Source organism: Coffea eugenioides, chromosome 5 (genome assembly GCF_003713205.1).
Source record: "Coffea eugenioides isolate CCC68of chromosome 5, Ceug_1.0, whole genome shotgun sequence".
NCBI lineage: Eukaryota > Viridiplantae > Streptophyta > Magnoliopsida > Gentianales > Rubiaceae > Coffea > Coffea eugenioides.
This window is the reverse complement of record NC_040039.1, coordinates 46,274,748-46,287,055: the sequence shown is the minus strand read 5'-3', so window position 1 is coordinate 46,287,055 and position 12,308 is coordinate 46,274,748. Positions and strand designations below refer to the sequence as shown.

At 34.9% G+C, this 12,308-nt stretch overlaps 2 protein-coding genes across 2 annotated transcripts; both read right to left on the bottom strand.

Moving 5' to 3' along the window:
• Nucleotides 1–6,810: 6,810 nt before the first annotated feature.
• LOC113770158 (heavy metal-associated isoprenylated plant protein 16-like) lies at nucleotides 6,811–7,971 on the bottom strand. Its single transcript, XM_027314545.1, has 3 exons — nucleotides 7,847–7,971; nucleotides 7,665–7,743; nucleotides 6,811–7,513 (listed from the first exon to the last, which is right to left on the bottom strand). The coding sequence occupies exons 1-3, from the start codon at nucleotides 7,850–7,852 to the stop codon at nucleotides 7,212–7,214; spliced, it is 387 nt and encodes a 128-aa protein (XP_027170346.1). The 5' UTR covers nucleotides 7,853–7,971; the 3' UTR covers nucleotides 6,811–7,211.
• A 3,275-nt stretch (nucleotides 7,972–11,246) lies between these two features.
• On the bottom strand, nucleotides 11,247–12,308 carry LOC113770157 (disease resistance protein Pik-1-like). Its single transcript, XM_027314543.1, has 3 exons — nucleotides 12,189–12,308; nucleotides 12,007–12,085; nucleotides 11,247–11,859 (listed from the first exon to the last, which is right to left on the bottom strand). Exons 1-3 carry the CDS (start codon nucleotides 12,192–12,194, stop codon nucleotides 11,558–11,560), a joined length of 387 nt encoding a protein of 128 aa, XP_027170344.1. The 5' UTR covers nucleotides 12,195–12,308; the 3' UTR covers nucleotides 11,247–11,557.

The window sequence follows — 12,308 nt, the reverse complement described above, 5'->3', positions numbered from 1 at the left end:
CGCAAGCGGCCTGACTCGTATACAGCTCTAGAAGGGAGTTTTAGCTATTAAGTTACTTATAAAATTCCACAAAGATAAGGTTATTCTAACTTGAGTTCAATGTCCCCATTTACAAGGTTGTCATTCTATCTAGTGAAAATGCACAATTTTTTTTTTTTTTAAGTTCTTTCAATTAAATGAACTACTAGAATTTGGGATACGACCCTCTTAACCAAGGATATGACCCTCTTCTTCTTTTTTTTTTTTTATTTAAATGATCAATAATGATTTCCCATTTATCTCCTTAGTGATTTTAACCTGTGACCTGTTAGTTGTAAGTGAAACATACCAATTCAATTAGGTTGCGCTTCGATGTTGTCAGATATGGCCCTTATCATTATTCATCACTACCTTCTCTGCTCGGGAGAGAGGCAAAGATTTGAAGAGTTTGCTAGCCTGGTTGCCTCCCAATTCTACAGTCATTACCTCCCGATTGATCCTTTTTCTTGGCTTCTTTGTTTATTTTGAGTGCATGAGCTCACATATATATATATATATATATATATATATGTATGGGTCTCGAGCATATTTTGAAGTCCCGAGTTCCAACCTTGCACTTAATTATTCTCTCATGTGTGGTCACGTCAACCATGTTATTTTGAGCCTCTTATGCGTTGATGACCATCCACAGCCGCTGGATCTGACAGTTCACGGCCAAGATTTTGTTTAAAAAAATTATACGGTTTAGATCTCATATTGTATCTCGTTGTTAACAATATATGTGAGATTCACAAAATTTTGTTTAAAAATTACACATTGTTGAAAGTAAGTTACCCCATATGTAAACAGAGTTACGTCGTGTGTAAAATGCACATAACCTTCAGGTGCAACCGTTCCCACCCCTGGTCCACACGGCTTCACTTGGAATGATGCAAGGGATCATTTGAGCAGATGAATGTGACAGCGCACTGATGAATATTTCTGCAATTTCTGCATATTCTTCCTCCACTCCACTTTGGCAGCATTTGGCATGGGATGGCATGTCACATTTTCTTTTTACCTTACTGAGCTTCTGAGATGGACTCAGATGCCTTTTACCCCCAAAAAAAGAAAGAAAAAACAAAAAGCGAGTGTAAAAAGTTTCAACTTTAAAGAATGTCAACCCTAATAGTTATGTTGGGTAAGTGCTTGCAGTTCCGCATGCCTTAGATCCCCTTTTATAATTTTGCTTTGCTTTAACGTTTTCTGAGAAATGGTCCTTATAGTGAATGTTCTTGAGGAGGTTTATCTTCAAGCTTTATCTATTGGTCAACATCGTTTTTCTGCTTTTCCTTTCACAAGGGACCATTTTGCAATTTGCAATCGACTGTGGAAACAAATACTCCTATATCAATTCTTTTTTTTTTTTTCAGTAGAAAGAGATTTCAAATCTTATGAGAAGATAAAAAAAAAGTAGGAGAATTCAGAAATCAAACCAAAAACTTCGCAGTCACGTGCCTAATATTCTTGCCAACTTAGCTCGTGAGTTGTGGGGATTATAAATGCGTCCAATTATGTTTACACAGTGGAATTTAGCTTAATAGACTGTAGAATGCCCAGTTCCCAAAATGGTATTGGGCACCAAGTCCACTCCATGCCAAAACTCCTAAATATTATAGTGATTTCTTTGTGTTTTTAATACTACTACTAGATTGGAAAGGAATACATCAAACTTTTTCTTTTTTAATGAGCCCACATTTTATAGACATGGTCTTATCACATTCTTTTTTTTTTTTTTGTCAACAACGATACATTTGTATAACCTACTCTATCTTAATCTAAGGGGGAGGAGGAGCCTAAGGAGGCTGTGATAGGGACTAGTGGGTATACAGATCCAACTAGACCAAGAGAGTGCTATGACACAACCCTTAGATTTTTTTCGTTGCAAGTAAAGTTTAAACCCTCACCTATAGTCCAAGGAGGGACTTAATCCCCTCCCTGGTGGCCACTGAGCCGTTGGCCCAGTGGTTGGTCTTATCACATTCATAATTGGTCATAATTGGTATAGGTCCACCCACCTTGCTAAAAGAATAAGACATGGACTTTGGGGCTTCCTGAGTTCCGGGCCTAATATTGCACGGCAGCTGTTTGTTTTCCTGCCCTCCTTTAGCAAGTCAAACAACCAAATCGAACGGGAAAAATTTTCAGCACCAAATCAATTCAGTGATTTCTTGCCAATTTCTACTGAGCAACCAAAATGAAACTGAGATTTTCTACATTTATTCTATACCTTTGATGTCCCCATTCAATGTCCTTTGATTCTGTGAACATTTTCATGCATCGAATCAGAAGAAGATTTTTATTCCCAGATAAAGAAATTACTGATGTAAGAATTGTCTTCTGCATAGAAATTTGAGGAATGTGTGGTTTTATAGAAGTCCATTATGTATACAAAAGTCAGTAATAATGCTTCCACACTAACCAAAAAAAAAAAAAAGGGAAAAACAAAGCATTATGTCAAATTCCATTTAGGAGAAGATCAAGGAAATTTGTAAGTTCCATTTAGGTCATTGACAGAGTAATATTATTCCTTGAAGAATTGATGGTTCTGTTTTATTCATGTCGTACATCCTAAAGGAAAAAAAAATGGCATACATCTTTATGATTTTATCGGAATGGGATACGCCTTAGCTTGTCTGTTTCTCTTTTGAAGAATTTGAACGTAGGAGAAGAGGTGTATTTCCTTATCAATCATTATCTTCGTTTTGTTTGGGATGTTTTAGGGTTATTCGTTAAAGATTATTCTAATAGGTGTCCAGTAAGTACTCGTCAGCATACATAAATACTTTTCATGTGAAAGTATATAATCACAAATGCAATTGTTACACCCTTCGCATTTAAAATACTCATCCAAATTAACTACACTTTAAAAAAAAAAAAAAAAATTAACACTTAGACCTCCTGAAACGAGTGCCAAATGGACATTCTTCATCCAAAACATTTTTCAAAAAAGAAATAATTTGTATAAATTAGAATCCCTGGCATACTTAGGCCCTGTCTAATAAACCAATTCTGCACTTAATTTTAATAGGTTCAGATTTTAACATTTTCAGACACGCGTTTGATAGTTAAAAATAGAACATCTAAATTAACTAAGAGCCACTGAATTTTTTAGACAAAATTTATTTGAAAAAATAGATGATAAGCTATTCACTTATTATCACTTAATGTGATGTATACTCAAATGTATCACATTTAATACTTAACAATTCGGTAACATAATGAATTCAAATTTTAAATTCCAGCTTTTAGACTTCACCTTTATCAAACACACTTTTCCATTGATAGAAGAGTTCTACATGAACGAATGATTCGGGAAGTGTTCTCAATTAAAATTTGATTTCTCCGAAGAAATAGTAATACTACTGTGTACGACTTCGTTTGACATTTGACTTGATAAGTCCTTCACGTAATAGTTTGTGTTGAAATTTCCTTCCTGTCAAGCATTTTTCTCAACTCTCAAGTGCCGAAAATAACTAATCCCGAACATTGATTGACCATTGATTGACCAATAGTTTGACAAAGATGTTTACTTTCTGCACGGGGGGGTAAGACAATCTCGATTATCTATCACCTTGTTGAACACGAAATTTAACAATTGAAATGTATCAACTCTAATCTTGTCTCGATTGCCAACAAATGAATATTGATACTTCAACACCACAATTCCTTCAAAATTTTGTTTCTTGAATTACATCTTAGTAATGAGTTTTACCAAAATCAACTAATTCCTCTTGTAAATTCCTTTTTTGTAACAAGATATACTTTCAATTCCAATGAAATCTGCACTAACGACAGAAAATATATTGAATCCGTCACAGATGCTATAAATTCGCACTAATTTCTCATGTTATCAATTGAATCACAACAAAAACAAAGAACAGAATCACTAATTATGACCAAATTAATTTTGTTGTGATGGGGTTCCAATAAAGGGATACAACCGTACAAGCTAAACTCTAGAACCTCTACCAATTCAAAAAAAAACTTGTACATGATTTGATTATAGAATCCTTCAATTTGCAATCAAATATCGTCCAACATTGGATTTTTGGATGAATCTGTGAATGATCACAAAAGCAAGTAATTTGATCTTGCAGATCTCCAACTCACGAACGCTTCGTCAACCCCTAAGATGGATCAAGTCTAAACCTATCGAAACAAAATTACTCTATTGAGATCAACTCAATAATAGTGTATTATTTGCTGAATGAATATGAGTTAATCCGTCAAGATCTCTTTCCACATCAAGGGTGTTTTTGTCTCATGCAGCGGCTCTGGCCCTGTCTACATCAGCCAGTCAAATGCTTTTCTTAATGGGATTATGGTAAACAACTCCACATAATTAAACTTCTTTGGCTCTATCTCAGAAGAATGCGGAAAAAAGAATAGCCAGAAAAACAAAAAAAAAAAAAAAATCTTTGGATCCAATAGGCCGTAACAACTGAAATCAAATTTTTGAATTTTTTTGCTCTTCGACTGGCTTCAAAATAGGGGGACTAGTGTTTTGTAGGCAATTTAAGATTAAACGATAACAAGTATGCAAAATTAACCCTTTTCATTATTGACTCTTTAAAATGAAGGAATAACTGAGTGTGCAAAATCAGGCTTTTTCAATAATTTAATCGCAACGAAGGTGATAGGGCAAATGGCCATTTGCAATGAGAGGGAAAGCCAGCCAAAGTTGTTAAATTCGCATACAAAACAACCTAAATTTGTTCTTTGGTCCTATCACCCACCCTACAGGTGAGGCTATAGAAAATGTGTTTGCATTTGTGAAAAGCCTTTGCCGCCTGCCCCCAAGAGCTGTCCATCCAAACTTGTGCTTGGATCTTCTCTTGTCCTTCCTCTTCAAAACTAGTTTAAATAGCAATCCCTGTACGCATTCGACTTCCATCCTCTCAAAAATTCAGATTTCGAGTATGTTTGAGATAGATAGGGAGAGCAGTAATGAATCTTTGAAAATAGAACATAAGTAAGAAGGATGGAGGAGGAGGGTTTTCTAGTTTGCTTCTTCATTTGATGCTGCATTCTTTGCCACTCTAGGATCGCTGGTAAGTGGACATCTGTTTAGTCATTGACAATAATTTGTACACTTGTTTAGTTTCTGGACATTCTTGCATAGTTTAGCACCAAGTTCCTTGAGGTCATAGCTCCTAAACTGAAATGTCAATCTTAACTGTTTGTATCATTCAATTAAGTTCCAAGTGTACTAATTTTATATTACAATCATGAAAACCATCAAGTATATATACTAATTTTATTCACATTCAGAGAGCAATTGGCGTGCTAAACTAGATTCCTTTTGAACTGAGCAAGGCTTGATCAACAGCAATGTAAGACAGCTCCAGGAAATCATAAACATATAATCTCCCTTTTATTTTAAGCCATTAATAGGAGTCAAACTAGTTATCTACCTTGGATAGGAAGTCTAAACTACAACCATTTATTGCTAGATAAGGTTTGAATACTTCAGTGCCTTTCAAGCCCAATAAGATTTTCATGTCAGATTCTGTGCATTGATCCTTCTTGGCCCGCACTTTCCCCTTTGCTAATTAGCTGAGTTGAATGGATAAGCAAAGACTAAAGATGTAGGGACATCCTTCTTTGTAAATTTTTTTTTTCCTTCTTTTTTGCAAGTTTATGTATGGGTTGGCTGGCAAGTTGATTTAACACTTAGAATATGTTACTTAAGTAATAGCTTCAATTTGTAGTATGCATCTTCCAGTGTTAATGTCGTGACAAAACGTGTTGCACGATGCAGAAAACAATAATGTTGAAGAAGGATATCAGCTAAATCAACATCATCCAAATAAATGCAGGCAGAAATGGTCTGCCTGGCTCCCTGGATGCCATCTAAGAAAAGCATTGTCAAGATTTCTTGACTCTTCCTAGTTGGCATCAGAGGAGTCAGGCAGGCCCTAATCTTTCTTCGTGGATGGATAAAGAAATGGGCTGCAGGTTGGTTAATTTACTCTCTTTATTTTTGGTTGAAGGAAGCATATTCGTATAGTCATCCATAATCTTATCATACATCAAATTATGCTGTTAAATTGTTGTTTAGTATTTCGTTACCGAATGGATATAACCTCTTGATGTGGCTTTAAGTAGGCGCAAACGAGTCGAGCCGAATCGAGTTTTCATTTAATCGAGTCAAGCCTCAACTTAATTTTATAAAATTCGAACTCGGGTTCGAGCTTAAAAAAATTTTAAAAATAATTATTTTATTTTTAAAAATAAATAAAATAATAATTTTTCTTAACAAATAATAAAATATTAAAAATATATATTATTAAAATAATATATATATATATATATATATATATATAATCGAGTTCGCTCGCGAGTTAACGAGTTAAGTATTTTTGAACTCGAGTTCGATTTGATTAGATCGAACTTAATTCGAGTTCGATGTTGACCGAGTTCAGACTTGAACTACTGACGAGTGGCGCGATTTGTTCTGTAGCCCTAAGCTTTAACTACAATATAACTTGCATAAACCATGTGCGACAAACTACCGTCTTGATTTCTGTGGTTGAGAAACGAAGTTTAATTCATCAAGGATCAACTCATTGGAAAGTCAGAAACTCTCATATTAATTCAATTACGCAAAGATATCTAATATGCTTCACCTTTCTCTCTGCAAAAACAAATCAAACTTACAAAACAAGGGAAACCAAAAGTGGTACTACACACACATTAATTTGGATAGAGTATTATTTGAAATAATTATTATACTATCTTTTGTAATTTAATGTATATGATGTGATTGAAAATATAAAAAGATGAATCAAAAAATATGTTTATGACACAGACGAAATATCATTCGGCAAAATTGAGTTATCCAAACACTTGTTCCTAGGATGTCAAATACAACCATCGAATGAATATACAAAACAACTACTTGAAACAAGCCAAAATCTTTTTTTTTTTTTTCGAAGCATGAAACAAGCCAAAATCTAGACCTAGGCAATAGCTCCAACTGGTTTATTAGCCCCAGGAAACAGAGTCCTCCCCCTACAGACCCAAGTATCTTCCCTTCACCTTAATATGATTGAATTCTCATCTTTATTCCAGTTCTCTAGAGGACCATGCCTAAAATTTAGCAGCACCCCTGAACTTCACTTTTCCTTGTATGACTGGGAAAAAGATCGGTAACCCTAAAATTCCCAAATTTCTTGTGTCCTGCATTCTTACATGATGGTGCAGTTGGAGTCATAATAGGGGTCTCTAACTTGATAGAGATGGTAAGGTACACTGCTGTAAACATAAGGATGAGTGGACCAAACCACAGGTGGCTGCGTAGAACTGGGATCTTTCTTGCCATCATCCTTGTTATCACCATCTTTCTTCTCACCAACTGGGCTCACGGTCACAAGCTCTGCATACCCAACATTTTTTCTGAGCAAAGTTGCAAGCTTCACTGCATCAATCCCATCTCCAACTACCTCTATTTGATCCTTTCCCTTTCCCTGCAAAGCCGTAGATTCCACACCTGAAGATAAAGCAGAGGAATTATGATCAGAATCTGTATAAGAATCTCAGCCAAATTCTTTCTTAGAATCTCAAGAACTAAGGTAATAGAATCAGTTTTATCACGTATTTTGCGGAATCTAATTCTTGAAAAATTGAACTTTCTTCTTTACCTGCGTGACCGACAACAGTTTTGAAGGCCTTCTTGCGGGACTTCTCATCATTCATAGAAAGTTTAATCACGACTTTTTGCTGCAGTTAACAAAATCAAGAAACCAAATTGAAATTAGTTAGCTACATATCTTTTGCCAGACAAGGCACAAGATTAAGTTAAATAAATGAATCAGAGCATCACCTTCATTGCCTTAATTCCCCAGGTAAAACGACTGAAAAAAAATGAACAGCTCTAGCTGAGAAAAGGGACTGCAGAAGTCGTTTTTCTTTCTGCCTTAGAGTGGGTTATTCTGCCGTGCTAGTCAACTGCCGCTCTACCTATTTATAGGGCCCTTTGCTTAGATGACGACAGCTTCAGAAGATACAAAGAAACGTCACTAAATAAGATGACCCACAATGACAATATCGTGCCAACCAACCCCCATTGTCATTAAAGCTTGGCAAGGGGGAGGCCAATGATTTAAATTTTACCTCTCCAATTATCACATTACATGACTGTTTAAAAATTTAGATGAATTCATAATGTATTTGTTTGGTATGTGGTCATTCAGTCTCCCCTGAATTATTCTTGAATTTCTTCAAATCCGTTCGATCTCTTTAATATAAAATAAAATAGATTATACAATAATTATCGTTTAAAAAAAATAAACGGTCAATGACCAATTCCATAGACCCAAAAGGTCAAGAAGGTGGAACTTGGCACAGTGGACCAAGAAGCCTGAAACACGACTTGGTATTCCAGTGGGGCTGGTCTCATCAGAAACTCGTCCAGACTTTTGTGACGACCGAGTAAACCTTCCTTATTGAATAGAATTCGATGCTAGTAAAGTTGTTGAAATTGGCTTTTACACTATAGAACTTGAGATACAGTAGTGAGTATTTGAGTAAATCAAGTTACTTGAACTCAAGTGAATCCGAATTAGGCGAAAGGTCGGTTGGAAAACTAGGTTGGGATAGCAAATATAGCAGGTTGTAAATCAATTTCAAACTCGCTGAAGAAGTGAAAATGAATTAGAAGACTGTCGTGTTAGGCCAAATATGATCATTTGCACTCCGCAGCAGGATGTGAAGAGTTGTTTCATAGCAAGAATATGTCGTTTTCGAGGGGTTTGGGACTCAATCAGAGAGAGTTGATGAACCTTATACCCAAAAGGGTGAAAACGGGGGGAAGGATGCAGAAGAGGGCGGCGCAATGTGAAAATTTGTTGAATCATCAATCTCCACCAACCACAGATATTCATAATACGAGTGAATAAGCAATACTACTTTTGTTTTTGTTTGGATTGCCATTTATATTCAAAAAATTTTTACATTCTCCATGAATGCATTTATCAATCACATTTTTGCTTCACATATATCATCAAATCGTTAGAGTAATTTTTTTTTTTTTTTTTTTACAAAAACTCCAAAAAATAGCAGTTCAAACAGACAATTTTAATTTTTTCTATACAAAAAAATTAAAAATTAGATATTCACGACGGACTGTTAATTATCAGCTACCTTGTTTCTTTCTGAAGATTAGAGCCAAAAACAAAAAACAAAGAAACACTTTAAAATTAATAAATGGCTTTTAGTTGGGGCCAATATTCAACAAAAAGTTGTGTTATTTTTTTGAAACAAAATATTAGTTGGAAAATTCTCACAACTTTGAGTAGCCTCCAACTTTAGCCGGGTCCTTTCTCCTAAACGCGTCAACTTTGTGTGTGAAGTGTGAACGCGTGAAATTTAGGAGCAGTCCTCCAATGGAAACCAAATTTGACTTGCTGTAGGTTGAGGAGGCCTTCCTCTTACATCTTTTTAAGCATTAATGTCTTGAATGTTCTAGCCACAAAAGAACTATTGCAAAAAAAAAAAAAAAAAAAAGTGAAACAATTGAAATAAACATGAGTTCAAGCTCAATCCCAGAAATTTGTCTAACAAGAAAACCGCAGGAAATTGCACCCAACAACATCTTAATCCAGGCACAGAAGATATACGTACTGCTGACTACTTTGACTTAGGAAAATTCAACACAAAAAAAAAAGGGGTAATCTCTCAAACACAAAAGGAGGGAGGAGTAAAAGAAAAGTCTTTTAGGTGGATTCCGGCACTAAAAATATTTGTCCATTTGAAGGTATTGTCTCACCTTTCATTGGAATCAGATAACATGATTATACTGTGAACCCTATATCATTGTATCATTAGGTCGTGTTGTGTATGTAACTTATCAAAAGTTCTGATTTCATTTCCTTATGTTTGGAAAATATGTGAACTGATGACTGCTTTGATGTAGGAACATTAAAAGAAAGAAAGACCCAAAAAAAAAAAAAAGAAGATTTGGTGCACATTTTATCGTCAAATTTAAGAAAATTTCAGAATTTTATGAATCGATAGTGTAACAACTAACAATCATAGGACTTTTTTCATTAGAACGTGTTGCAGAAAACAATAATGTTGAAGAAGGATATCAGCTAAATCAACATCATCCAAATAAATGCAGGCAGAAATGGTCTGCCTGGCTCCCTGGATGCCATCTAACAAAAGCATTGTCAAGATTTCTTGACTCTTCTTAGTTGGCATCAGAGGAGTCAGGCAGGCCCTAATCTTTCTTAGTGGATGTATAAAGAAATGGGCTGCAGGTTGGTTAATTTACTCCCTTTATTTTTGGTTGAAGGAAGCATATTCGTATAGTCATCCATAATCTTATCATACATCAGATTATACTGTTAAATTGTTGTTTAGTATTTCGTTACCAAATGGATATAACCTCTTGACGTGGCTTTAAGTAGGGTGCAAACGAGTCAGGTCGAATTTCAACTTAGTTTTATGAAACTTGAATTCTAACTCGAATTCGGCTAGCTCTCAATGTAAAGTTCGAATTCGAAATTAAAAAATTAATTATTTTTATTTTTAAAAATAAATAAAATAATAATTTTGTAACAAATAATAAAATATTAAAAATATATATATAATTTTACTATTAAAATAAAAAATAAAATATATATATAATTGAGTCGGCTCGTGAATTAACGAGCTAAATATTTTTGAACCTGAATTCGCCTTAGTCAGTTCTAATCGAGCTCAGACTGAAACTGCTCGTGAGCGATTCGATCCATTTGGTTTTAACTACAATATAACTTGCATAAACCATGTGCTACAAACTACCATCTTGATTTCTATGGTTGAGAAACGAAGCTTAATTAATGAAGGATCAACTCGTTGGAAAGTCAAAAACTCTCTTATTAATTCAATTACGCAAATAAATCTAATATGCTTCAACTTTCTCTCTGCCAAAACAAATCAAACTTACAAAACAAGGGAAAAAAAAAGTGGTACTACACGGATATTAGTATTTAGATAAAGTATTAGTTGAAATATTATTTAAAATAATTGTTATACTATTTCTTGTGATATAAAAAAATAACACGAAAGGTGGATTGAAAATATAATAAAGTGATTGAAAATATTAAAAAAAAATTAAAAAATGTATCTACGACGCAGACAAAATATTAGTTATCCAAACACTTGTTCCTGGGATCTCAAATACAACCATCGAATATACAAACTAACTCATGTTATCATTTGAAAAAAAAAAAAAAGAATATACAAACCAACTACTTTTTTTTTCTTTCAAAATCCAAAAAGCTTACATCAATTTTTACACTTGAAACAAGCCAAAATTTAGACCTAGGCAATAGCTCCAACTGGTTTATTAGCCCCAGGAAACAGTCCTCCCCCTACGGACCCAAGTATCTTCCCTTCACCTTAATATGATTGAATTCTCATCTTTATTCCAATTCTCTAGAGGACCATGCCTAAAATTTAGCAGCGCCCCTGAACTGCACTTTTCCTTGTATGACTGGGAAAAAGATCGGTAACCATAAAATTCCCAAATTTCTTGTGACCTGCATTCTTACATGATGGTGCAGTTGGAGTCCTCATAGGGGTCTCTAACTTGATAGAGATGGTGAGGTACACTGCTGTAAACATAAGGATGAGTGGACCAAACCACAGGTGGCTGTGTAGAACTGGGATCTTTGTTGCCATCATCCTTTTTATCACCATCTTTCTTCTCACCAACTGGGCTCACGGTCAAAAGCTCTGCATACCCAACATTTTTTCTGAGCAAAGTTGCAAGCTTCACTGCATCAATCCCATCTCCAACAACCTCTATTTGATCCTTTTCCTTTCCCTGCAAAGCCGTAGATTCCACACCTGAAGATAAAGCAGAGGAATGATGATCAGAATCTGTATAAGAATCTTAGCCAAATTCTTAGAATCTCAAGAACTAAGGTAATAGAATCAGTTTTATCACGTATTTTGCGGAATCTAATTCTTGAAAAATCGAACTTTCTTCTTTACCTGCGTGACCGACAACAGTTTTGAAGGCCTTCTTGCGGGACTTCTCATCATTCATAGAAAGTCTAATCACGACTTTTTGCTGCAGTTAACAAAATCAAGAAACCAAATTGAAATTAGTTAGCTACATATCTTTTGCCAGGCAAGGCACAAGATTAAGTTAAATAAATGAATCAGAGCATCACCTTCATTGCCTTAATTCCGCAAGTAAAACGACTGAAAAAAAAATGAACAGCTCTAGCTGAGAAAAGAGACTGCAGAAGTCGTTTTTCTTTCGGCCTTAGAATGGGTTATTCTGCCGTTCT